Source organism: Podarcis gaigeae (genome assembly GCF_964106915.1).
Source record: "Podarcis gaigeae genome assembly, chromosome: 6".
Classification (NCBI taxonomy): domain Eukaryota; kingdom Metazoa; phylum Chordata; class Lepidosauria; order Squamata; family Lacertidae; genus Podarcis; species Podarcis gaigeae.
The window spans coordinates 72344822-72372587 of record NC_139682.1 but is presented as its reverse complement, the minus strand read 5'-3'; the positions used below and the strand labels follow the sequence as shown (position 1 = coordinate 72372587).

Genomic DNA, 27766 nt, shown 5'->3' with positions numbered 1-27766 from the left:
TTTGATTTGGACTTCAGTATGTTTAATAGCTGACAAGGTTTTTGTTTTGTTTCCGCAAGTTGGATGTAGCTATGAAGCAATTTGGAGGAAACAATGTCCCTCTAGGGATTCTGATTTCGTTTAAAGATAAGGAAACTATGACTTCCAATGCTTCTGGTGGTACGGAGCCGAGCATCTTTTCACTGCTTAATATTTTTGAAGAAAGGATGAAGCAAGGCATCCTTTGCAGTTATTCTTGTAGCAGGATTTAGGTCTAGCAGTTTATCCAGAAGATCATAGGCCTCATCAGGGACTTTGTCCCATCCCAGATCAGCTGGCTTTTCAGAAGTCCTAATAACCAGGCCATCACGTTCATGACAACTTGGCTTCTGATACTGCAGGTGCTTTTTAGATGTCTGAAGTGCAGGCTCTGAAATGTTGAAGATTTCAGCTTGTAATGCAGGTTCCTGAGAAAGGTTCATCTGCCCATCACCTGTCGAGATGTCAAAGCTGGTTTTGCTTCCCCTCAGCCTTTCACAGAGCATTCGTAAATCCTGTGCTGGGATATCTTTACTACACAGTATTGATTTACCTGTGTGAAAAGCACTGTGGTTAGAAAGGATGCTCGACAGCTTTCAGAAGACACATTATAGCACTGTAACACAGACAGTGGATGCACACATACCATACATTAAAGCAGTACTGTCGACTTTTCAAAAAACATAAGCTAGTTTGTCACTTAGCAAACTGGTTTGCACTTAACATTAAAGCCATAATTTTAAATAAACTATGGCTTAATGTAAATGTGCAGTGTGCTGGCAAATACTGCTCAAATGTCCCCACTTCGTCCCTACCTATCCCATGCTTGGAGGAAAAAACCTGCATCACTGGCTTGGCACTGCATGTGTACCAGAGCTCATTGTTTTCCCCAAAACCATGAACAGGAAGCCCTAGGGTTCTGCTTGTGGTTTAAAATAGAGAAAGTAACTAACAAAACTGGGCTTGTGAATTGTTTCCTGCAAGCACAGCACAGGACGTAGGAGCCAACTCCTAGGGGCTGTGTGGGCTTTGGCCCCCACAATAAAATATTTGAGGGGCAAATGGCCCCCACAAAGTTGATGGGCATTCCCATTCAAATGGTGTGTGTGCACTGTCATGTGATCTGATTATGTAGGGCCCCACAATATTTTATTCAAGTTGGCACCCCTGGCACAGGAGTAAAGAGGGACTTTTGAACTAAACTGGTGACACGTTATGCACAAATTGGGTCAACTGGACCTTTCATAGAACCAAAGCTTGCAAAACAGATCTCTCTCTCTCTCTCTCTCTCTCTCTCACACACACACACACACACACACACAAACACACACACACAAACACGCCAAGAGATGAATCTGCCATATTGCTATTTTGTAATGGAATACAGAACAGCTAACAGAACTGAGTTAAATCCTAAGTCCAAAAGAACTTTTGATAAGTGTGTTTTGGGGATGTGTGGGCATGCAAAGAACTCATGTTGCACCCCTGGATGAATAGGGATAGGAGGAACACAGGAAGCTGCCTTGAACAGAGTCAGACCATTGTTCCATCCAGCTCAGTACTGTGTACATTGTCCAGCAGCAGCTCTCGTTTTACCAACCGGGGACATTTGCAGGACTACCCGGGACGCAAAACAGACGCTCTGCCTCTTAGTCATATACACCCGTGTGAATCTGTAAAAGAGCAGTTCTGGTGACCCTGGCAGTAATTCCCACTGTGGATACATGATGCACAGGTACATACTAAGACAAGCAGAGCGTATGGCTGGAATACAAGATTATGAGGCCAGTCGTCTGCACACTCTCAACTATGCTAAGAGGGAGGCGCCTTTAGAAAATATGCAGCCAACCGCTATGTCCTTCGGTTTAGGGGGGGACGGACAGCAATTTATTTCGAGAGACACTGCAGCCAATGCTGTGGGACATTCCTCATCAGCTGTTGAGAGGCAGGAGAAAAGACTTGTTGGAAACAGGCTCAATTCCCTCAGTTTTCCGGATTCGCCAAGCAGCAAGGTACCGATGGAGTCACTGAAAAAACAATATACCTGCCTACTTCCCCCTCCCCACCTCGGAATAAACTCAAAGAGTAGGACTAAGATACATGTATGCACTCAGGAACAAATAACAATTGAGAGCCCCACATTAACATCAGTGCATCACAGAGCACCCGAGGATGAGGTCCATTGGCTCTTGTATCCCCCTCTTAAATCTACACTTTGGGTAAGGCCAATTGTTCTTTTCCATATATTTCATTTAAAAAATAATAATCAAATGTTAAGTAACTGACAGCAGCGGTTTTAAGGTGTAATTAGCCTATGTATTACCAGTTGCTACTTTTATTTGCATGAATGGACCTTTAAACACAATCTGTTAAGTACATACCAACGTATTTGGTTGTTTGAACAGTTTCTGAAATATCAGGAGTAACAGATACCAGATAAATATTTATAAGATGATGCATGGAGGAATAACGTCTGTGAGGAAGTAGTGGTGGTGACAATGAAGGCGCTGGCAGCTACTTGCTGGACTGCCTTCAAGTCACCAAGGGATGAGAGGTCAGACGGTTTTGTCCTAACAAGTGCCAGGACAAGCACACAGGGCTTAGAAAAGGAAGTGGCAGGGGTCCAAGAAGGCAATCAGGCCCATGGGAAATTGGCAGGGGGCAGTCTAGGGCAGGAGGAATGAAAGAGGAAATGGTACAGAGGATTGAAGCAAGAAGGTAACTATATGGGAGATTTTAGGAGAGGAAAATGGGAAGAATTCAGAACAGTGGGCTGGACCAGAAGCTGCTAGAAAGCAGAACTTCATATATTGATGAAAAACAACCAGACACATCTTTGGTTGCAATCCTCTATGTCTATAAAGCTTAATTTCTACTGGGATTATTTACTTGAGGTCAGCCTGATTCTGGTGTTTAGACCGATAAATTCCAATGCCATTCGAAAGTCTCTGGGAATATAAACACAAATTATCTACAGAAAGCGGATGGCTACAAAACAGTCTGAACGTACACTGAATTACAAAAAAATATAAATACAAAACCTGCACACCAAATGTTTTAGCAGCTTGAATTGTCTCCCTGGATCCACGAATAGTCATAATCTGTGCCAAAGCTGTTAAATCATCACTTGCTTTGTAAAATGGATACCGGCCACTCAGCAGAGAAAGGAATATGATTCCTGCAGACCACATGTCAATTGCTGCAATTAAAAACAAACTTCAGTTACAATTACTTATACTCCCAGTGTGTTTGAAAGACTGAGTCAAAATCGAAAGCTGATTTTAATTTACATTTGCTCGTGACAATGATAACTGGTATTATAGAAAGTTACTTTCAGAGCTAGACTTTCTGCTCAGCATAAAACTGCTGCATTTACAAAATGGGACTGCTGTTATAAAAGGACAAAGTTAATAGGATTGCCATATTTCAAAAAGTGAAAATCCAGAAACAAGAGTTGTTGAGCTTTTTATCACCAAAAAACCCCCCGACGTTTCTGAGCCAATTTAATGGAAAATCAGTAAAAATGGCACTGCCAACACGGGCTGCCGTACATTCAGATTTTCCCGGACATTTTTCCCATTTATGCCTGGACACTGCTTCCAACTACAGTATTCTGGGTATGTCTGGGACATTCCAGACATAGGGCAACCCTACAGTTATAGCTGTTTTTTTGCTTTGGTTAATCTCAGTAACTACTGCAGGCGCACTGAACAAAGCAGACTCAAATACATCCCTGAAGTAAATCAGAAAAGCTTTGAATTGGTCTGAGCCAAATCAGGCTGTTTCACGAGGGAACACATTGGGGTCTCAACCGAATCTTGTGGTTGGTGCGTACCCCTAAACCAGTTTGGCATGTATGGGCTGCTTCATTCACTTCAATGGAAAGGACAGTTCTGAACTCTTAAAGAGATGCTCCCACATAAATGGGAAAGCACTTGAAAGCAAGAGCACATGGGATCCATTGCAATGGACAAAGTATATCCTCTAATTTGCAATGTCGTGCCATCAAACTCTATGGGTACTATCCCAAGCTAAGTATGTATCTCTCACTGACTTCAGTGGAAGAGAGCTAAAAGTACGTGCTTACAATTACCAATGAAATCACGTCAATGGAACTCAAATGTGCTTAATTTTTGCTAGTGCTGTATTGCCATATGGTTACATCTGAAAAGCGAGATGAGCGCCGTATCCCATAGTCACCTTTGACTGGACTTAACCATCCAGGGGTTCTTTACCTTCACGTCAAGCCAGTGACATGAGAGTAGTGTTGGTGAAACATATATATTTATAAGGATGATCAACATCAAAGAGAAGAGGTGGAATAAACCGGTGTGGCAAAGTCCATAGGGTTGGAATGGCTTAGTTAGGGTTGCCATATTTCGAAAAGTGGAAATCCGGACACAACAGTTGTTGAGCTTTTCTTGGCAAAGTTGTTGCGATATTTTTTTGTGTGAAATCTATTTTTAAAAAATGAGTTTTTGAGCTATTTTTAATGGAATCTGTCAAAATCTACACCACTGCCAGACTGGGATTTGCTGAATTGCTGCTGGCAGGACTGAACTGGTGAGGGAAAGTCCTGGCTCCCCAAGCAAGGGAAGGTTCTGTTCTGGCTTCCCATGCCTACCCCCAAACCTTCCTGAATGCCTCTTTCTTGGGGCCCATCAGGCTGTAGTTGAAGTAGTAAGGGTGCAGAGAAAAACCATTAAAAGCAAAACAAAAACGAACTCCTAGACTTCACAGACCTTGGCTCTTGCCTATTAAACAGGACTTATCTGGAAGGGCAGGATGTTTCTCCCCCTAGCAAGTCACTTGACCATGCCTTCCAGTCGTCATGAGCAGATTTCCATCTGCTTAAAAAGATTAAATATCTAATGTCAGCTTTTTCATGTAATCTTTTAAAAAATCTGGTGTAAGTGTATTATGTTAGTTATGCTTGCTCTAAAAGAATACAAAGATGGATATGATCTCTCACAATCCCTGAAGAATAAGCGGGGGGGGGGGGGGATTAACAAATTCTTCAGCTGACGCAAAACCCTCAGTGTTGGAACTTTCTGCCCACTTTCCACCATTTAAAAGAGAAATGCTGCTAACTCCCAATATCATAGTAAATATCTATGTTCTTCTTCTTTGGCAATCACTTGTAAGTGACTGTGGAGGCCAATTCTGGATCCACACGTCCTTCCACAGTGGGGACACAAGTTTCCGGGTGAGAGTTGATAACGGCAAGGCTTCCTCCTTTTAGCTCATTTCTCCCTTTCGTCCTGAGTTTGTGCTTCTTCGAAGTCCATGACACCTTTAGTAAAAGCTGTTCTCCAACTGGAGCACTTGCAGGCTAGTGTTTCCCAGTTGTCGGTGTTTATATTATATTTTGGGGGGGTTTGCCTTGAGAGCGTCTTTAAACCTCTTTTGTTGTCCACCGGTATTTCGCTTCCCATTCGTAAGTTGGGAACAGAGTAGTTGCTTTGGGAGACAATAATCAGACATCTGAACATGACCAGTCCAACAAAGCTGATATTGAAGAATCATTGATTCAACTATGGGGATCTTTTCAGTACGCTGACATTAATTCACCTGTCTTCCCAAGTGATAGGTATAATTTTTCAGAGACACCGTTGACAGAATCTTTCAAGGAGTTGGAGATGGCGTTTATAATTGGTCCATGTTTCACAAGCATACAGGTAAGAAGCTTGGAATAAAGAAATGTGTTTTATAATAGCTTTTCTTTAGATAACAGTCCAACTACATACAGTCTGGAAGACCTACAGTGGTATCTAGTGCATGGAAATATACATTTTCAATTTGTTATACTGCACCTGTAGTTTGATTCGGAAACTTGGTTAACACTTCTGGTGCTCTGAATCCTGGTGTACCACCCCTTGGAGCAACCTGCTGGCGCCTTGGGGATTAAAACATGAAAAGCACATTTAGCAAATAACAGCACAGTTTGAGCTTTTAGGGGTCCGACAGTAAATAAACCAAGCGCTATGACTTTATGGGGTAACATGAGTAAGCATTTTGTAAAGTAATAGAATGCCACTCTCATTAATTCCTCCCGATGAGATGGCTGCAACACCTTTCAAATTTAGAACTGGGATCATATTCCTCCAGATACCAGAGACTGAGAACTACGTGTGTGCAGGGGATTCACAGCTAGCTACCACACTAGGATCACAAGGAGTCTGCTTATGCATGCAGATCTCATTCAGTCTCAGATGGCTAGCAGAGCACAAAACATCAGAAGTACATCTTCAACTGTTGCATGCTGCCAGCAGAGATCTTTGACATAGTTAAATGACCTAGACCACTGGTCTCCAATTAGCGGAGTACAGGACTCCCTGTTTTTCAAACAGCCATGAACCCCCTACTTTTGAAAATTTTGATATCACTGTGGTAGTTTTTGTTACGTGAATGGTGCCATGGACCCCTTGAGTGGGATATGCAGACCCCCTGGGGTCCACAGACCACCAACTGGGAACCACTGACCTAGACCCATTTACAAGCCAAGGCATAACAACCGGCCCTCTGAACCTGTGACACTACATTGTGCTTCCAACTCCAGTGAGTGTTCTATAACACTGGACCAGCTTTGTGGTGCGAGACACCGTGGAGATTGTGTCACAGAAGAGAGTTGAAACTTAAGAGGGATCAAGTTGTTTTCTGCAGCCTTGCACAGAGAGTATTATAAAGAAAACCTCCTGCAGAAAACATTTAAACAAATGCACTAAGTCAGAATTTGTGGGTGCTGAAAATCTAGTTGTGAAAACGAACACCTGCATGAAATAGGCTGCCCAAAATGAGCTTTTGGAATATTTATCTGCTGTTGCATTGCAAAGATCTAATATTATCTTGTGCTTTACTAAACATGGATTAATTGGACAAATGTTTTTTCTTTAATCATTTCTTGCCAGTAATGCGATTGCATCAAAGCTAATTACCTTGAAAGACAAACACTGCAGACTCTATCTTTTGCATAACAGTCACAGGTCACGTTAGTTGGATAACTGCTGGCAGCTTTCTTCACTAAGCCATTAGTCACAGCCGAAGTTGTCTTCTTCTTCGCCAATAATTTTCTAGCTGCAATATCTGTCACCCTAGGCTGCTTTATGAGCTGCAATATAAATTATATTTTTTAAATCCAAGACACATTTAAACACAATTTTGACTCTAGCTGCCCTCAAAGACATAAAAGTTCTATTAGGTAGCATTTTTAAAGGCAGGTTGCCAAATTCAGACTAGTGAGTGATAAATCCCAATGGCTATTAAACCTAACAAGGTATTATAAGAATTCAAATTTAGTGGGTTTCAAGGAAAAGGTCTATTGTGTTAATATCTAGAATATGTTAATATTATAAAATTATGGAGATGTAAACTCCAGGCCAGAATCTGAACAAAAGGTTAGTCAATTTTACACTAAAGGGCTTTATACAAGAACCAGGTGATGCTCAACAGAGGCTGCTGCGAAAAACAGAAATCCAATCTCAAGGACCATTGTCCCTCCGTAATGTTCTATATTACCCCGTGCCAGTGGGGTGAGTAAACACATGACTTGGGAATTTACATGTTATAGGGAAAAGTAGGGGGAATTCAACACAAAGCTGCCATTTTGTGGCCATCTACCGTCAAATCTATTTCAGCACTATATCTGTGGCAAAGTTTCTCGTTGCTTTCAAAGGGATTTAAGTGTGACCAGATTTTTCTGTGCTGGGGCATCATGCACCAATAGACAAAGACGAAAGGGGGAACTAATTCTCTCACAATTTACAAGAACTGTCATACCTCTTTGCTTAGAGGCAATTCTTATTCATTAGGTTAGCGGTTATTGAATATTATTCAACAGGAATATTGGTGCTCCTGTATCATCTCCAGTTGTCTACAAAATATCTCTCTCTCCTCACTTTTCAGGCCATCAAAGTATGTCTAATGGCTAATGTTGATTAAATAATAATAATAATAATAATAATAATAATATTTATACCCTGCCCCTCTGGCTTGGTTTTCCCAGCCACTCTGGGCGGCTCCCAAGAGAATATTAAAAACATGATAAAACATCAAACATTAAAAACTTCCCTAAACCGGGCTGCCTTCAGATGTCTTCTAAAACTCAGATAGTTGTTTATTTCTTTGACATCTGATGGAAGGGTGTTCTACATGGCAGGCGCCACTACCAAGAAGGCCCTGTTGAGCCATGTGGACAACACGCATGATAATCAAACTGTATCTGGGTTAGTAACTTTTGTATACTCAATTGCAAGACTGTTCTACTGCTGAGTAAAAACATCCCTGACAAAGTTATCCAATTCAGTTCAGTGGATCTGCGCTACTTTGTATCTGCGTCATGTCTAGTAAAGCAGAGCAGAATTATTATTAGACCTTTCGCCTCTGTGTTAAAGGGCGTTCACAAAATACCATTTCACATGCCTGATCGTTCTTAGCTAGATGAGTACATTGCTTGAACAATGACGACAAAGCTAAAAAGAAGAAAAGGTTCAGATGAGAAGACACGCATGCTGCAAGCATATCCACCAGCTTTCAAGCAGTTTGGGTAAAAACCACCACCGCAGTAATACAAAATAGGCATTGTGCCAACAAGTGCAGTTCACATTCCACATCTGCCTAGCAAACTTGACCTATGTAGTCTTAAAAAATGATAAACACTGAACGTGCTGCTGAATATGCAGTTGATTTATCTGTGGTTAACCAGCAATGCTTACTTTAACTGTGGAATTGTCTTGAGATGCAGAACTGCGGACATTGAAATTCCTCTCCCCAAAGACAGAGCGTTGAACATGAAGACTCTCAGGCCCCTCCTGCAGTGTCAAAAAGAAGAAAATAAGGATTCCATCTTTAACACAAAGTCAACTGTGGCATGGCTTTTAAAAAGCGAGATAGTGCAAAAACAAAAAGGTGCATATAAGCTGTCTCACGGGACTAATTTACTGCAAAGAGAACACAGTCTAGGGTGAATGCTTACTCATCCCGATTCATGGTAGTCCTCTAGCAAGATTCAGATGGGTAATGCTATGGGTAAGGATAGGCTTTCAAAATTCTGATAAATGACTTCAGAATGTCCTCACCATTTGGAGAAAGGAGGCCGAATTTTATGCCGAGAAATATTATTGTTGAGATAATGGAGCTAAACTATAAATCTAAAAATTTAATCTAACATGATGACAGAATTAGCCCTCTGCAGGGGAGAAGAAAATTCATTTGGGGAATGAATCAACTTTCTAACTGGCATGTAAATTCTCCTTATATGGAGATGCTCAGTCAGTTAAAAGGGCTTAGCAACACTAAACACACAACGGCCCTGACTTTCTGATTTCCTAACACTGCATTTGTGGTTTTATACATGGATACATTTCGACTCCCCCCACTCCACCTGCTCAATCTACTGAACTAACAGATAAGGGTTGATTCTCCCACCACTGTCGTCAGTTCAGGGACGGAAGAAAGTTAGCTAAATCGAAACATTCAGTGTCATTCATAAATATCAGCTTGCACATTAGGGGCTTACAGTGGAATCCTAAACACGTCTACTCAGAAGTGAGTCCTAATGAATTCAATGGCACTCCCATGTTAGGTGGGGCTGGGATTTCAGCATTAGGAATTTTTTAATTATCCTACGTATACTTGCTTGGGAGTAAACCACTTTAAACTCAAGAGGACTTACTTATGAGTAAACTTGCTTAGGACTGTATTGTAGCAAATCATGGCAATTAAGAGCATTAAAAAGCAGATCTACCCACAAAGCTCTCTTAAAAATAATCTTAGTAAGATTATTTCTAATCTTAGACCCTGATTTTGAAAACCGTTTAGGATAACTGATCTGAAATAATACATATAAGGCTACAAGGAAATTCTAATAAAATGTAACCTGGAAAATTCATCCTGTTGCTCTAATTTACACTGACTAAAGAAGCGGTAAGATAGTTAAACATATCAAAATGCCAGCTTATTCAGAGTTAGTTTATTGACTGAAGATGGGATCTGGGGTTGGCATCTCAGCACAGGTGTACTCTTGTCATATCTAATGCAGCTTGTCATGTCTAATACATGCCTATATACAGCCTTCCCACCATTTTTAAACGGCAAGAAGCTACAAGTGATTACAGCTCTCCAATGTGCACATGCAGTTAGAGAGAGAGAGAGAGAGAGTGAGTGTGTGCCACCTGTTCATAGCGTACACTCAGTCAAATGTTGTGCACCTGACTGCGGAAAGGTGTTTGTGACAGCAAGAACCAGCCCCAGGATTTTAGTCATTCCTGCAATAGCTAGTCTGGAATACAATCTCTTGGGCAAGGCTCTCATACAAAGGTTGTGCAAAAACCATTGCTCCACAGAAACAAATTCCTATTTTGTAAGTTCTATGGGTTGTTGTTTTTTTAAAAAAAAAATTCCGAAAAAGGAGACTGAAGTTTCATTTTGGTACTACATCTCCCCCTGGTGGATGAAGTGGCTCATTAAATGAATTCACGCAACAAAATTAAGGAAGAAGCACAGAACCTTTCTTTTCTGTCCTTGTTTAATCTGTGTTTGGGAAAGGGAACAAGGCCTTTTATTAGCCGTTCTTGCAGCTGGCTGACGAACTAGCTGCCTAGGTGCTCTAGCAGTAACTGAAACCTGGGGTCCCAAAGTTATCTGAGGCTTATTCCATGCACAACTTTCCTGCTGGGCTTCCGACTGGATAACTTTGAGAAGTTCTATTTTGGTGTCAGGAGTTCCTTGCGCCAAACCAAAGTCGACCAGGGCATACCTAAAAGACAATTTGAGAACACACAATTTGTAAACGATTTAATACATACCTCAGCTGCAATAGGGTTGTGTTAGAACCCCGTGAGCTTTAGCTGCTATCCTGAAGGAAGTTTGGTTGTGCTATAGCAGCATGTAAAAGGGGTGTGGCCTGCATTCCCGTGTTCCGAGGATTTTAACACTTTTTTTAAAGTGTACATAATTTGGCTCCTTAATTTGAACAAGGGAGCCCTCTCCGTTTTGACAAGGCGCATTATCTAGATTAGAGAAAACTACTAAAGAAAAGCAGGAAGCAGCAAACCCTCAACTAGTAAAATATATATATATATATATATATATATATATATATATATATATATATATATGAGAGAGAGAGACATCACACACACTTTTGTAAATCAAGAAAATCTTTAATTAAAAAAAACAACCATAAAAACCCCAAAAAACCAAAGGCTGTAGTAGCCTCTCTCTCACTGACTAGGGTGGGAAGCATCCCTGAATGGTCTTATATCCTACAGAAGATGTGACAAATACCCATTGTGAGAGCCCCCTTTGACGAATACCGTATTTTTCGCTCTAGATGCACCAGATCATAAGACGCACCTAGTTTTTGGAGGAGGAAAACAAGAAAAAAATTATTCTGAATCCCAGAAGCCAGAACAGCAAGAGGGATCACTGTGCAGCAAAAGCAGCAATCCCTCTTGCTGTTCTGGCTTCTGAGATAGCTGTGCAGCCTGCATTTGCCCCATAAGACGCACACACATTTCCCCTTACTTTTTAGGAGGGAAAAAGTGAGTCTTATAGAGCAAAAAATACGGTACTTATAAAACTTTGGGTTAGCGGGGGTGTTCAGCAGAAAAACAGCAGGACATATTTAACTCTTTCACTACCTTCCCTGAAAAAGCACTAGATGCGGCAAATACTGGTCTGGAACCTGGCCTGACAGGCAGCAACGCATTGTCTCTCCCATTGTAAAATATGCTATACTTTTGCCTGCTGCTTAGCAGCAGATCACAGCCCTGTGCTTGTCACTGAACATCTCGTACAGCCTTTACATGGCATACTGCTGGACACTGAGAAATGGCAGTTTGTTACGCTTAAGAAATGTATTCCTACAGAAGATCATAACAGTGTCACACTTGGGCAGACGTACCGTTTCATTTGCCTGTTGTACAAGAAGTTACTGGGTTTGACATCACGGTGAACAATGCCAAAGTAATGAATACGCTTCAAAGCTTTGAAGAGATTAAACATATAATCTCTTACTTCTTCAAAGGAGAGAGAGTTCAAGATGTCCTGTAAGAATGCCAGAATAAATAATTGTGCAGCAACTTGCAATTAAGCGTGTTTAGTTCCTATAACAGAAGGGATTTGTAACTCACCAAAAAGGATTCGTGTTCCAGATATGGCATAACAATAACCACATGATCGTTTTTTCTAAAACAGTACCTAACTCCCATGACATTATCTTGTCCCCTACAAGGAAAAAAAAACACACGAATGCTCTCATTAAGCCCATGTATTCAACATTTGCTAGCATTATTCTCTCTCTATACTCCAATTCTTAAAACCTTTCATTTAGAAACAGTTATATCTAACACTTAGTTACTAATCAGTACATAGGGCTATATGTATGCTATGACACAGAACGAGTGCAGAATGCCATATTAGATGGATGTCAGCGTTCACTCCCCTTGAGGTAGGGCATAAATTTAAAATAATGTAATTGTAGCTCTGAAGATGGGCTTGGACAGTTACGTGGGCAATACCGGCTGATACTTTTTTTGCTGTGTTAGGAGTAGCGTTGGCATACAGGGCCCAATATATCTCCTCGTCATGGCAAGCAGAAATAAAAATGGGGATGCAAATTAAAGTGAATTTCAGCACGAACTTTGTAAACTAAGCGAGTCATGCAATACAAGCATTTTCAAAATTACAGAACCTTGATTTTTGAAGGAGTAGGATTTACGATAGTTTGCATTAGCTGTTTCCCTCCCCTTAATTGGCACACTAAAAAAAACACAACAGCCCTACATCGTAACATACTTCTCTGGAAAACTGATCACTTTATGAGCCACATTTGATGTGTTGTGAGCATGGGCCCACCACATTATTAAAATTTCAGGAATGTTCCTCTACAGGTAGGCTTCCTCAGATCAAATAAGGCCATGTGACCAGGCTTCAAAAACCAATTCTCCTGTAAATTTAAGAACTTGGTACATTTCTGAACCTACCCTGCTATTATAAGACACTGAAGTTCAGCAGCAATTCGTACAGGATGACTGGTAGGAATCAAATGCTTCAAAGCCACTTTTTCTTCATGGCCTCCTCGTAGCTGGGCTATGGCCAGGTAAACAGAACTAAATGTACCTGCAAAAAGGCAAAATTTATTTAGTATACACTGAACTTTCATGAGCTACAAGAAAAAGCAAATTTCTTGTAAAGCAGATCTGCTTCCATGCTGACAGTCCACAGTTTCATAAAGCTACAATTGGGGTACATAATCATGAGAGAAGCAGTATTTAGAGACAAGACTTTGTGAATGTTGAGCTGTTAGGGGAACAAGGAGAAAATAATATAGAGTACTGTTTTAAGTGAACAGTTACATTTTGAATAAAGGTATTTCAGAAATTCAGAGCGATCATTAAAAAGGAATACCATCTGAAAAGACTGAATAATTTATCTGTTGGGTTAAATGTGACAAGAGATTCTCAAGTGGGGCAAAAGCTTTACAAGAATCTTCAAAGGGAGTAGTATCTTGTGGAGAGGTTAAAAAAAAAAAGATCTTTTCTTATAAAATAAATAAATAAAGTATACTATATGCTCAGTCCATTTGACACATTTGCATAGTCCAAAGCATTTATTATAGCTTACAGGAAACTAGGCTTAGAAACCTCTGCATGACTGGAGATTCTGATAACCTCCCAATTGTGGGGAGGTTTCTAAGCACCAGGAAGGTCAGGAGTGGAGCACACCAGGACTATTGTGGGTGGGGACAGCACACACACAATTTGTACACACTTTACACCTTCAAACATTCTTTGAATATCTGGACAGGGCTAAAGGTATACCACTCCAGCAAAAGATGTCTGCTGACATTAAACAATTTTTTTAAAAAAAATCAGTTGTGGACTGAATTGGTAGCACAAAGCAGTTAGGCTGCCAGACAACTGTCCCTCTCCTATATCTAGCAAGTAAGTAACACACTTATCAAACAGAGGAACCAAGATGTTCCCACATCCCTCCAGAGTTGTTGGCACTTCCTCTTCCCCATGCTCATCTAAAGCACACCTTTCTCAACCTGTGGGTCTCCAGATGTTGTTGAACTACAACTCCCATCACCCCTAGTTAGCAAGGCCAGAGCTCAGGGATGATGTGAGTTGTAGTCCAACAACATCTGGGGACCCAAAGGGATCTTCTTTAGCAGATAAGGGAGGGCATCTAAACAGAATACTGGGGAAGGTTCCAAACAAGCAACCATCCACACATCCTGTTGCTGCTGCTGAATAATGTGAAAAATGATAGCAGCCATGGAGCTGGATACTTTGCAACCATATGCATTTTTCCAGACATTCTTCTCATGGAACAAGCATTAGGAAGACCATGTGGTCTGGCCCTCAAAAATGACAGATGAAATGGCTAAGCCTGTTTCTGGACCATAGCACCTCCAACTGCAAGTGGGGGCTCACACGTGGCTGAATACTCCACAAAAAAAAATTCCCTTAATGCCCCTGCACACACAAACTATTCCCTGCATACAGGGAACTTTTCTGTATGAATAAGGATTCAGTCACACAGGCTCCCACCTGCAACCTAAAATGGACAGACCGGGTGGCATTCAACTAAGTTGTATTTGGAGTACATCTACTGAAATTAATGAACATGACCAAGTTGGGTCCCTTAATTTCAAGTCTGTATAAAATGTAGTTGAATACCACCCACAAGGATAGGTTAAGCAACATTTTCTAGGATAAAAAGCAAGAATTATCATGATTATTACCTTCACCAATTTTCCCCTTAATTCTGAACACATTTGCAAGCTGTGGCACTGCTTGATAAAGCTGCTCAATATCTGTACTTGCTCCTGTTGAGAAATTAAAAAACAAACAACTTTCTCATTCATATGTTACATATCATTATTGCAAAGTGAACGCTTCAATAGTGAAATTAAATATTAGCATAAACTATCTTAGTCCTAAACAACCCAATACTGAATATAACACCAATGTTTCACAACAAATGTAACTGATCTGTAGAAAACGCAACCTGAAGAAAGAGGCAATGCATGTGCATTGTAAACGAGGAAAATCTTTAATAATAAATTAAAGTAAATAAATAAATGAAAAGTCTCCCATGGATTATATGGATATGTGACTTTCTCTTTAAAATAAATAAAACCGTTACAACACTTCCACTACATGCACATTCCATTGGAATACTCATCACACAGAACAAGAATGTCTGTGGCTAACATCTGAAAATAAGTCGCCAGTTCTATTCTATCAGCACAGCTCAAGACACATGCTATATACCTCCCGTGATGACGGGAGAGGCAGGAACACGAAACCTTCCTCTGGTATGCAGAACAAACAGTAACAATATTAATGCACAGCGCAATCCTAAACAGATTTACACACAAGCAAGACCAGAGTTCAACAGGGCTAAGTGCCAACAGGTAGGAACCCTGACTGGGCAGCAGCAGCAGCACACTGGCTGGCTGGAAGGTTCAGGGCATGCACATCACTGTTCCAGTCTGTAGTTGCCTGATACCATAAAATGATAACAATGGGGCCAGCTTGGGCCCTCCCTGTTTTGGGTTTACTGCTGGCAATACCTGCTTCCCAATTCAGCAGGTGGGAGTAGGGGAACTCCAAGGCCAGCAGAGAAGGGTGTGCTGGGAAGAGAGACACCTCTACCTAATTCCACCCCAGCCCAGTGCGAAGTGGACTTTGATCACAGCCTACGAGCACACAGGACCGTATTCTTAGTGATCTCCACTTGACCGTAGATAGAAACACCATAGCATACTTTACTCAACGAGTACTCATAGCACCCACTTGCTATATAGTTCACACAAAAATACCATTAGTTAAGAGTTTGCTATTGTTCAATAAAGCGGCAGAGAAAATAGCAAACCCATTGCAAGCTGCAAATAGCGTCAATTAAGTTTTAGGAAAGACAGGACAGGAACGCAATGGAGTGTTAATTACATCCATTCAGTTCACGCATTTGAGCTTCATTTTTCCTCCAAAGTGTGAATCAATGTTTAAGATTATTTTTTTTCTATACTTTGATTAGAACTAATCGCTTAAGAACCTACAGCTGAGTCCCCAATGTGGCACCTGTTGGCACCATAGCGCCCTGTTCTCCCTTGGTGTCTTGCCAAGGCCAACTGCACCTCCAATCTTTTTACATTTTTAAACTGAGATTCTTTGGGGACAGGGTTCAGGCCTTTTGTGTCTACGTTTCATTTGCTCTGTATGTGAGGATGAGGGCTTTACCAGTTTTTCTTTTTTTGCCTTCTCACTTTGCATTGCAATAGTCTATATTCCAAGGATATACTGTTGTGCTTCGGTTCAAAATAGCAGGGTGCAATGGCAACAACTGTTTTCTCTGCACTTCTATGAGCTATCAGGTTAGTAGATCAGATTACACTAAACAACATCTCTATTGTCTATGTTACCAGCACACAACAAACTAACCATCAAAGGATGTCAAGGACCAGGCTATGTCAATCACTAAAAATATTTCCTAGAAACAAAACGTGGGCTTGGAAACAAAGCAGGCAGCAGATTTGCACTATTACCTAGAGCTGTTGAATTCAAAAGCTAATTCAAAAGTCACTGCTTTTCATACTCTTTATCACTAGATGGCATGGCAAGGATGTTATACTGCATTTTCTGCAAAAACCAAGGCAACACAAACAAGGTACCCTAATTCTGTTAGACAACTGTTCTGCATTACATGACTGTTCTCTGTAACACAATTAGAGTAGGCTAACCTGTGACCTTTCCTACGCTGTTGGACTACGAAATTCATCATCCCTGTCCATTGGCTGGCTGAGACTGATGGGAACTGAAGTCCAACAACGTTAGAACAGCCTTGCTTGACCAGGCCAGTAGCCCATCAGTTCCAGCATCCTGTACTCACAGTGGCCAACCAAGTGCTGTGGGAAGCCTGCAAACAGGACCCTGAGCACAACAGCACTCTCGCCTCCTGCTGTTTCCAGTACTGGTATTCAGAAGCATACTGGCTCCGAACAGGAAGGCAGAGTGGGGCCACCAACAGCCTTAAAAGCCATCCATAAGAGCCTCCTTGAAAATCCTTCTTAAAAGCCATCCAAGTTGGTGGCCACCATTGCCTCTTGTGGGACCAACTTCCATGCTTTTTAACTATACGCTGTACTTGCTTTCCTCGTTTTGAACCTTTCAATATACCGATTCATTGGATGTCCATGAACTCAAGTGTTACGAGGGAGAAAAACTTTTCTCTGTCCTTTCTCCAGGCATGCATAATGTTCTATATTTCTATCATGTCACCTCTTACTTGACTTTTCGCACAAGTAAGAAGCCCCAAATGTGGTCATCTTTCCTCATAGGACAGTTGCTCCAGCCTCTTGATCATTTTGATTAATTCGCTACTCTTGGAGGGCCACAGATTAGCCACCCCTGGACTTGACATTACTCTTTCTAAAGCTTAGAAAAATGCTGTAACCCTGTTATCTTACTTTCATACTGTTATTTTACAAAGGGCTGTTGGTGTCATACCAATAGAGTTAAATGAAAAAAAATCTGAAATAAAAATATACATATGAGCCTCTTGGGCTTGCTGATGAGAAGGTCAGCAGTTTGAATCCATACAACGGGGTGAGCTCCCATTGCTCTGTCCCAACCCCTGCCAACCTAGTAGTTTGAAAGCACGCCAGTTCAAGTAGATATGCAGGTACCGCTGCAGTGGGAAGATAAACAGTGTTTCTCTGCACTCTGGCACTTGTCACAGCATTCTGTTGTGCCAGAAGCGGTTTAGTCATGCTGACCACATGACCCAGAAAGCTGTCTGCGAACAAATGCCTGCTCCTTCGGCCTGAAAAGTAAGATGAGTGCCACACCCAATAGTCACATTTGACTGGACTTAACCATTCAGGGGTCCTTTACCATACCTTTTTACCTTTACCTATAATTTTGGTAAAATATGCTTTCATCTGTGAACCACTTGAGTGTCACTGAATTATACTTAACCAGCTGAAAGCTACTGAAAGTTGTTTATAAATGCAGTTTTCCTGTTCTGAGGCTTAGCATGATGTAATGCACTGCTCTTTTCCACAACAAATCTATTTTTGATAAGCCAGGCTAATCCCAACCCACTTCAAAAGATACCACACACATTACATCTTCAGCTGCAGGACAATGTACACAATTTTCGCATCTGCTCCCCCTTAAAGGACAGCTTACTCAGTTGCCTGGCACTAGAGCCACCGGGCAGTCTCTCATGCTGTTATGAAGTACACTTTTTATCCTCTGTTGGGCTGCTGCAAGCCATGTCCACAATTACTCCTCATGCCCCACAAAATTGTGAGTTAAAGCTAGGGGCCAGGATCCAAAGAACCATAAACCTACATCTGTTATGTGAGCCCAAAGGGGTTTTAGACTTGCATTCCTCTACCAACATCCCTCTATTCTCTTGCTTTAAAGCAAATTGCTTTTGAAACTGAGGGGCAATTCAGAAAGAGGTTTGTGATATAGGGATCAGTTGTTCACCATCAAAAAACCAGGCAGGTGAGTGTAAGCCCCTTGCATGATCCCAAGCAGTTTCTTGGATCCTAGCCATAAAAACCTAACAAAACCCTCTCTCTTTAACCTCCACACAGCTCTCGTCTAGCTTGAATGAGATCAATTATTTAAGAAAAACAAGTTTGGCTGGAATTCAAAACAAGAATAAACCTGTACATATGAACCAACCAAGTACATCAAACGTCCAACTTCTTTCTGCTACAAGTTCCTCTGCAATAGCATTCACCAGATCACTTCTTGGCTCTGATAAAGTTAACATCCATTTATCATCTTAAGAGAACCTAGCAATCATTGCACAAACTAGGATGCAAATGTGCAACAATATGAAGACAGGAACAGGGAACGGACGGGGGAATTAGTGATAATATCGCAGAGGACGTTAAGATGTGTGACAATGTATACCTGACAGTTTCTTGCTGTGGTCGTATTTCATACGAGAGTCTTCACAATGCAAGGGAGGGTGTTCATCTGCATCCATCACAAAACTACCTGCAAGCAAACAGGGAAACAATGATAACAAAGTTCAGAACAAGCAAGCTATGCTTCTGAGGACTAAACAGGTTCAAACAAGTCTGGTCCCTTCCAGCTATATAAAGAACAGTAATGTTGTATGAGAATGAACATTGGATAGTCTGTACTGTACAGTCTGATCCTATGCATCAGAAGTCCCCATGAAGTCAGTAAGATTTACTATAAAGTGTGCATAAGACTTTAATAAAAACTGAAAGTTCTTAATGAATATGGAAATATATTTGCTTTTCTATTCAACAGGAATTAAACAGATATTAGGAATCAAACGTTTATCCAATTATCAGAAAGTATTGGTCAAACGTTGATTTTTCATAAGGATAATAAGCAATGCACACCAAATTTTGAAGAGCCTATTGAAGAGCTTCTCCACTCTACTAGCTAAATATAGTTTTAAAATCACATTAGGAGACATTAATGGAAAATATGCAAGTAATAAAAATCCACAAAATGGTCAGATTCTAAACTATGACGCACATTAACAGCTGTATGTACACAAGAATTCTTCCAAGGGTAGAATTTATTTCCTACATTTTAACTTCCTTCAAAATGTCAAGTAGATGTCACCCTCCATGTCTGAGTACTCTTTGCAATTATCCATTTCATTTAACACCTCCAATTAGGGCAGAATTGCGAAGCTGATCCTGAAAATACGTGCTATTTTTATTTAAGTATGCACATGCACAAAAAGCTCAAAATTGCACATTAGGAAATATTGTTACCAGAAAGCTGCCAGTTACTCAAAATTCCCAGATAACCACAAATCTCTTTTAACTACATACCCTCACATCGGGGTGTTCAGACCATGTACCTTTCACAGGATGTTCTCGTGTCTTGATAACCTAGAACACATTAAACGGTATTAAAGACAGTGATGTGCAGGCATTGAGACGATTAAAAGGCCACGTGGCAACCATTTTCAAAATATCTGGAGGGTTGTCATGCAGGACAGCAAGGCAGTAGCTTCAGGCAATTCACTGGAACCTATCTATTGGGAATGGCATAGTTGCATCCTGCTCCTCAGATTCTGCATTGCGTTGGACTAAATGATGCCAAACATCCCTTCCATCTCTTAAGATCCTATGTTTGAAAACAGCAGGCTATCTTGTTCATTATCTAATCACTTACAGTGGTACCTCTGCTTACAGACGCTTCAGGTTACAGACTCCGCTAACCCAGAAATAGTACCTCCGGTTAAAAACTTTGCTTCAGGATGAGAACAGAAATCGCGCGGCAGCAGCAGGAGGCCCCATTAGCTAAAGTGGTGCTTCAGGTTAAGAACAGACCTCCAGAACGAATTAAGTTCTGTAATTCCATATGCTTCAAAGGAAGAATTTTACTAGCATAGGACACTGATATAGCACTCCATTCCTTTATTGATGAATAACTGGATTTGTTTTTAACAATAGTATTAAAACATTATTGTTTGTGGATAATGAATATCTCAGGAAGTGTATGATGAAACAAATTCCTTTACCTTTCATTCTATATACAGCTCAGACCCCATCACCTGGAAAGCATCACTGCCCAACAGCCATTGGGAAGATTTTATGCAATCACTTGATGGGCTCAGTTGATATACTAGTAGTCAAGTGATTACATCACAAAGGACATTATCTTAACTGTTAATAAAAGACACACTGAGTTGAATCCAGCTGTCAAGAGTAGGACTCAGTTTGACATATCTTTTAATCAGTGGACTTCTCGTTAGCCCCATTGATTTCAATGAGTATGACTTCAACCCTTGATATCTGAAGATTGCATTTTTATATACAATGGGTCTTTTTTTTTAAATGGCTTTTAGAAACTGATGGACTTTATTCTGAAGATTTAAAATTCTAGTGAGTAAGTTCTCAGCTTGGTAAAGTTCTTCTAATTTTATTTTGAAGAAATTTTTCAGGAGAGAGATTAACATAAAATTTTACTTGTTACTAAGGTATGGTTTTTTGTTGTTGTTTTTAGTTTGCTGTATATTGTTATTATTTCTGGGGGAACTGAACCAGAGTAATTCAAAAACAAATTCTGTTCAGTTACTGCAATTTGGGGAACAGGCTTCTATAAAATAGTTGGTAAGATTTCTCTTATACTCGGACTTACCTATGCATTCATCTTTGAATTATGTACTATAACTACATCTACTTTTTATTCATTTTTGGGGGAGGAAACCTATAGCATTTCCATTAGTTAAAAACCATAATAAAAGTGATAGAATGAGCTTAGCTGCATAGCTTTGCTGATCCTGCAGCTTTTAGAATTCTATTACAGAAATCAATATAGTTATCAAACATAAAAGAATTCTCCCACTACTCAATGGGTCTTGAATCCTCGTCTCTGGAGGGCTGTGCGTGCATTTTGCAGGCCTTCTGTCCGGGGAACCATAAGGGTGCTGCAGTTTGAACTTTTCATCTCTTATTTTTTGTACTGCACTCCACAACAGTGCCTGTGCACAGTCTGTAGCTTAAGGGGGCTTAAAGCCCTTTGCATGAAGTATAACTGGTAGCACCACTGGGACAGTTACTGCCTGTGTCAGAGAAGCAGATGGAAGAATAAGCAGGAATGTGTGGTGCCATCGTATGCATTGTGATGCAGGGAGATGTCCTGGGGGAATCGTCCCATCAATTAATGGGTTTCTTCTGTGTGCTTGTGTCAACAGCACAGACTTTGACTAATAGGCACTGGAGATGCTTCCACAGATGTTAAGGGCATGGCTGCTCTTTTGGGATATGGTGGTCACTGACTCGTGTTGTAGAGGACTTTCCCTCCCTTTCACAACTGGCCCATAGAATCTCTCAGTAACACTCACCTGCAAGCATAGGGATATGGGTTCCTATGGCCAAGGGGGAAATTGGTCAAAAGAACCTCACCACTCCTATCACCCCTTTTGGCAGGAAGGTAATTTTAACTTAAGTAAAAGGATTCAAAGCATCAAAGTAATGCAGAACAAAACAGAGTTTAGGAACCAAAAGCAAAGCTTACGATAATTAAGTATTTCAGATAATGACCTGAATAAATGTCATTTATATCATGAAATTCTGATAAGCCATCATTCCATTAATTTTTTTTCAAGAAATCAATAAACAAAAAGACTGCATATAAGGAGTCTTTTATTAAGCTCTCTTTATTTCCGCCCACTACAAGCTTGAACAATTATTGACCGTTTTTAACAGATTTAGGAATCCAGCATTCAGCTAATTGATTGCAAGAATATTGAACAAAATATGTAGTAAGAGCTATCTAGGCTGCTTTGGAAAAGAATGTGAAATAGCTGTCAAAGTATAAAACAATATCAAATTCAAATTATACTATTTTTTCCTTTTATCAATATTAGATTAGAGATCAAGGGCAAATTTTAATACCCTTTGAACAATACAGTAACTGCAGTTAAGTTTTTGTATTTTCTCATTTCTTCTTGCTGGACAAATATACCCATCTATTATAGCTCAAAATGTGGAAATCATAGTTCCATGATCATTGTTTGAGCTCTATCAAATCATTGGTCTGGAGAGAAGAACAACATCTGGGGCTTGTCAGAGCAGGTTAACTTTACAAGGTAGCTCCTTGTAGCAAGACTCCTGGTCAAATACAAACCTTCCACTGCATTTAAACTGAAGGTTGCAAGCATAAATATTAAAATAACCAAGCACAAGCTACCTTAAACTTTGTCGTTTAGTTTGTACATGATGTGAAACTATTTCTAAAAGCACTGAATGGAATGCCACCCATCATATGGAATGCCCAATACTTTGTGTACAATTTTTAAAGTCATTTCAAATTTACATATTGATCTTAAACATAGCTTTAGGTTATTTGTTAGCCTTTTGCCGTGAAACCCATACAGTATGGCATAGTAATTTCTTAATTGTACCACATGCTGATCTGGTACACAAAGCAAAGATGGGCTTTGGTCAAAGCAAGATATTTGCTATGGCGATTTTTGTAAAAAGAATATTTCTAGTTGAAGATTTGACAGTGTCTACAATTATTCTAAGAACACCCCCCATACACTGATACAAAAAGCAAACAATTGTATTGCTTCTACACTCAAAAAAAGAAAGTTTTATGACAAAAGTAATCACTAACTGAAATCTGTGCACAGTAAAGGCTCTCAGAATTCATCCATTATATCATACAGTTTTATTTATTCATATTTACTTATATCTAATATTTCAGTCTCAGGCTTACTCAGAGATCCCACTGAGTTCAAAGGGATTTCCTGGTAAATATGAGAAGTAAAAGGTAGAATTTTTGGCCCTTAAGAAAAATGGGCAGTATTTTTATTAGAACAACCAAAAAGGCAAAAATTGTGTGCAAGTTTCAAATGGTAAATACTGCATGCTTTGGTTTGCAGTCTAAATCCTACTTTAAGCAACAAAGCTGTCCCAAAGGTGGGGGGAAGGGAGTCAATGGCATACTTTTCAAAAAGTATAATGCACATCTTGAAAATAAATTACCCTCTAGTTATAAGCTTTTGCTAACTGTGCCAAACTAGGTTCTTAATTCACTTACTTTGGAAAAGTTTCACTGAAGTAAATGGAGCTGTTCTATACTTACTAGTTCAAAGTACATAGATACAGATGGGTAATTTACTCCAGATTTATTATCTATTACTTTTGCAAATGTATTAACAATGGGCATGGTATTTTATAAAGAAAAAAATGATAAAATTTCTGCTGTGAGCTACTTGCATTCTGACACCCCCCTCCTGGGGGTGGGGATTTTCTGTGAAGATAGGTGGCAGGGATAAAAATGGGAATAAAATGCATTTAACACTTACATGTACTTAGGCTTAAGTTTAGTAGAGTATAGGATTGTGAGTTACGCAAAAGGCTTCATGGAAAAGAGCTTTAAAGAAAGTACCGTAAGGGTGGTAGTAATCACAGAGATGTTCTAGCCTGCAATTTCACACATAAGCAGAAGCCAGGAATAAAAGACAGAATTGTTTGAGGAAGCAAGACACCTTTAGGTGACTGGTGGAGCAGAGACCTTCAGAATCCAATTGTTAGAACCAGAATCCTGGAGCTGCTGAAGTCAATGGCACAATTAAAAATTAAGAGGCTTTTTTTAATAACTAAGAACTAGCGTTCCACCTTTTTGCCTGCTCCCTCATCATTACAAAGAATGCCTATACCCAGAATTACTGGATACTTAAATTAATTCAGTATTTATTTAGCTGTATAGTCTTGCTTCTTTTTTCCTTAACACAAGTCTCTTAGCAATTAGGTAAAGGTAAAGGTACCCCTGCCCGTTCAGGCCAGTCTTGCCAGACTCTAGGGTTGTGCGCTCATCCCACTCTATAGGCCGGGAGCCAGCGCTGTCCGCAGACACTTCCGGGTCACGTGGCCAGCATGACAAGCTGCATCTGGCAAGCCAGCACAGCACACGGAACGCCATTTACCTTCCTGCTGGTAAGCGGTCCCTATTTATCTACTTGCACCTGGAGGTGCTTTCGAACTACTAGGTTGGCAGACGCTGGGACCGAACGACGGGAGCGCACCCCGCCGCGGGGATTCGAACCGCCGACCATGCGATCGGCAAGTCCTAGGCGCTGAGGTTTTACCCACAGCACCACCCGCGTCCCTTAGCAATTAGAGTACTTTAAACAAAAATAAAGTAAGAAAAGATGCAGGAATTGTGAGAGTAATGAATGGAGCTTTTAGGCAGGCTAGCGCTCCAGTCTTTCATTTCAGAAACTAAAGCTACAATCTCATGCCCACTTACCTGGAAGTAACCACCATTAAACTCAGTGGGACTTATTTCTGAATAGACACATAAATAACTGCACTGTAAGCTATGCATACTCCTCCCCCCGGGGGGGGGGGGCACAGAGTGGGGAAGACACAAAGATCCACTGAAAGGTAGGATCTTAAAGCAGTATGAGCCTTCTTTTTTTGAACTCAATTAAGACCCGGGTGGGTTGAATAATACCCTGTCAGGGTACCTCCACTGATCCACACTGTATTTAAGGGAGTAATAATATTCACACTACCTCATCATTCCATGAGGTGGGTTTTATTTTTTGAAGATGGGAGGATGTGAGCTGTCTTGTTCTACTGTACTTTTAATGTCAATTCATTTTTACTTTGACAAAATGTTAATTTAAATGCTTGATTGCAATAAAAATATTTTAAATGGTATACAAAGGGAATGAAAGATTTAAATTATCAATGAAACAAAAACAGGTATTGGAAACTTTCAGAATACAATTAAAATCAACAGCAAGGTAAAAATAGGTTAAAACATATGTGAATGTGTATTAGAGTAGAACTTCACAAGCAACAACAGGGCACATGGAGGTATTAGACTGCCAGAACTCATTATCAGCATTTATAAGGGATGGAGAGTAAGAAGAGGACAACCTGTGGAGAGTTGTTAGGAAAGGGCTCAACTTTAGCAAAACACTGAATTGAGAACCTGGAGTAAGCACACAATGAGGTCAGAGCAGAAAGAACCTCAAAATCAACACCTCTTCCATTTTAAGAAGCAGATTTCAGAATGGTAGCTGAAATTTACAGCACAGTTCTAGTTAAGTTTACTGGGAAGTAGGTTTCAGTATGTTTAAGCTTACTCAATAACCATAGTCGTACCCTGGAAGTTGAATGGAATCTGTTCTAGAAGTCCATTCGACTTCCAAAACGTTCAAAAACCAAGCTCCTGCAGCCAATCGGAAGCCCCGTCAGACGTTCGGCTTCCAAAAATAATTCGCAAACCAGAGCAGTCACTTCCAGGTTTGTGATGTTCAGGAACCAAAACATTTGGGAACCAAGCTGTTAGACTTCCAAGGTACGACTGTACTTAGGGGTGGAAAAGCATTCCCAGCCAGAAATCAGGGCCAGCAACGGATACGGCATGGGGAAGAATCCAGGATTTCCATGGTTGGCCATCAAGCTTTTACTCAGAAGAAAGTCCATATGCCTTCAGCGGGATTTCCTCCCATGTATGGGCACAGAGGATTGCAGCCATGCAGTGCAACACCGTGAATGTTTACTCAGAAGCAGGGCCTGCTGTGTTCAGTAGAACTTATTCTCAGACATGTGTTATAGGATTGCATTGTTATTTGATTATATGTCACCTTAAAAGCTAAAATCATGTATACTTGTGTCAAAACCCCAGGAGGATTTTTTTGGGGGGAAGGGTGTCGTATTTAGGAACACAAATGCCTAAGATTGGGCTACAGCACTTTCAGGTGTCCCACAGCGTTCAAATATTGCACGCTAATTCTTCTAACTTAGATTAGCAGTAGGAAGCAGAACACCTCAGGAGGGGCCAAGCAAATCGAAGGAAGGGAGATGGGTTGAGTGCAGGTCCAGTGATATCACTGGGCCAACTAGGCAGCTAACCACAGAATGGACATTTGAATGGCATTTTAATTCTAAAAATTAGTTCTTGTTATATCTTGCAAATTTCCAACAATATTTTACTTTTATTCTACAACTTCAACGCAGCTTCTCAAAGCCCAAACTTGCCAAAACTTACATACACTCAACCACACTGCAAGACAGACCAGCTGGCTTGGCAGCAAATTCCAACTGAACCTGCACCAGTCCTGAAGAAACTGGTGGCCAAACCTGCAACGCGAGATTTTGACGTGCTTTTTAAGAGACTTGAAAGCACCGCCATTGGCAGGAATATTCAAAACGACTTGTGCGCAGAAACATTTTCATTTTATTTATTTATTTATTATTATTAATTTATTTTATTTCTATACCGCTCTATACCCAAAGGTATTTAAGGAAGCTAATCGGAAATGGCTGCATTACTTATTCTCGCAATCTGGAATAAATTTTGCAGTTTCAAGTTTTTGCGTTTCCTTACAAGTTTTTGAAAACTGAAGTTATGAAAAAAAAACAACAACTGGGGGAGCAAGTTGTTAGCCTTGCCTAGGGCGCAAAAGAGCCATTGCACCGTGAAATCCAGAGTGAAAACCTGGACAGAAAAGTTGTAGAGCTTTCGGGGAGGGAAGTCATTGTTTTTGAGCTACGTATTTTTGAGAATGGGCAAAAACCGATAAGGGCTGCCACACGTCCGGTGTTTTCCGGGCACCTAGGCGATTCCCGCCGGGACACTGTGGGCGGCCGCGGTGTTCCTTATGTGTCCGGGAAATTCCGGACGTATGGCAAACCCACTCCCCCCAAAAGGTCCCTCGCTACGATGCTAATCAGGGGCTCAAGGAACGACCCGTGTGGGGAACTCTCCCTTCTCCCTTCCCAACGATTTCAGGCAAGAGCCACCCAAAGCGCTGAGCGGGAAACCCACCCTCTCAGCCTTCCCGCCTGAAGATGCGGAAAGACGGTGTCCGTTCGGAGACTTATCCGGGGCTACCTCAGAGACGGGCCGGCCTCTCGCTCTCCCTACCGGGAAACTTCTCCCTCACGCACGCGCGCCGAAGTCCGATCTCTCCCTCCGCGAAGCGCTTGACGGTGCCGCCTTCCGAAGCCTGCTCTTGGGCGGCCAATCCCCAGCGCCCGTGCGAAGCGGTCGGATCAACCAATCCAGCCGCCGACTTGAAAAACGCGGAGGGGGATTGGCTAGGCGAAGTTGCTGACGCGCCCAACACACGCACCGCCCTTCTCAGTGCTGGGGAGGAAGGCGAAGAACGGCGCCGAGCTGCCGAGCATGCTCGCTGGCAGAGGCTGAAGCTGCGTTGCCCTTAAGTTGCCGTCACTTGCCCTATACAATACCTG

At 41.0% G+C, this 27766-nt stretch overlaps 1 protein-coding gene across 6 annotated transcripts; it reads right to left on the bottom strand.

Moving 5' to 3' along the window:
- CDC7 (cell division cycle 7) lies at positions 1-27557 on the bottom strand. 6 transcript variants are annotated; one of them, XM_083743432.1, is made up of 14 exons: positions 27405-27513; positions 26559-26650; positions 19868-19927; positions 18960-19046; positions 14768-14851; positions 13002-13137; positions 12150-12243; positions 11921-12063; positions 10522-10771; positions 8730-8825; positions 6954-7126; positions 5832-5914; positions 3068-3217; positions 1-571 (listed from the first exon to the last, which is right to left on the bottom strand). In XM_083743432.1, the coding sequence occupies exons 4-14, from the start codon at positions 19033-19035 to the stop codon at positions 180-182; spliced, it is 1677 nt and encodes a 558-aa protein (XP_083599558.1). In that variant the 5' UTR covers positions 19036-19046; positions 19868-19927; positions 26559-26650; positions 27405-27513; the 3' UTR covers positions 1-179. The 6 variants fall into 6 exon arrangements, with proteins under 6 accessions (XP_083599558.1, XP_083599559.1, XP_083599556.1 ...); XM_083743433.1 differs by lacking the exon at positions 26559-26650 and having other exon boundaries at positions 27438-27557; XM_083743430.1 differs by lacking the exon at positions 26559-26650 and having other exon boundaries at positions 27405-27544.
- Between the last annotated feature and the right edge of the window lie 209 nt (positions 27558-27766).

What these genes read in the sequence shown, in the direction of transcription:
- CDC7 (XM_083743433.1), bottom strand. Translation starts at nt 19,035, where the DNA reads ATGGATGCAGATGAACACCCTCCCTTGCATTGTGAAGACTCTCGTATG. An exon ending in TGGAACACGAATCCTTTTTG is followed by an intron (nt 12,064 to 12,149) that starts GTGAGTTACAAA and finishes GCATTCTTACAG; the next exon opens with GACATCTTGAACTCTCTCTC. An exon ending in AACAAGGACAGAAAAGAAAG is followed by an intron (nt 8,826 to 10,521) that starts GTTCTGTGCTTC and finishes TTGACACTGCAG; the next exon opens with GAGGGGCCTGAGAGTCTTCA.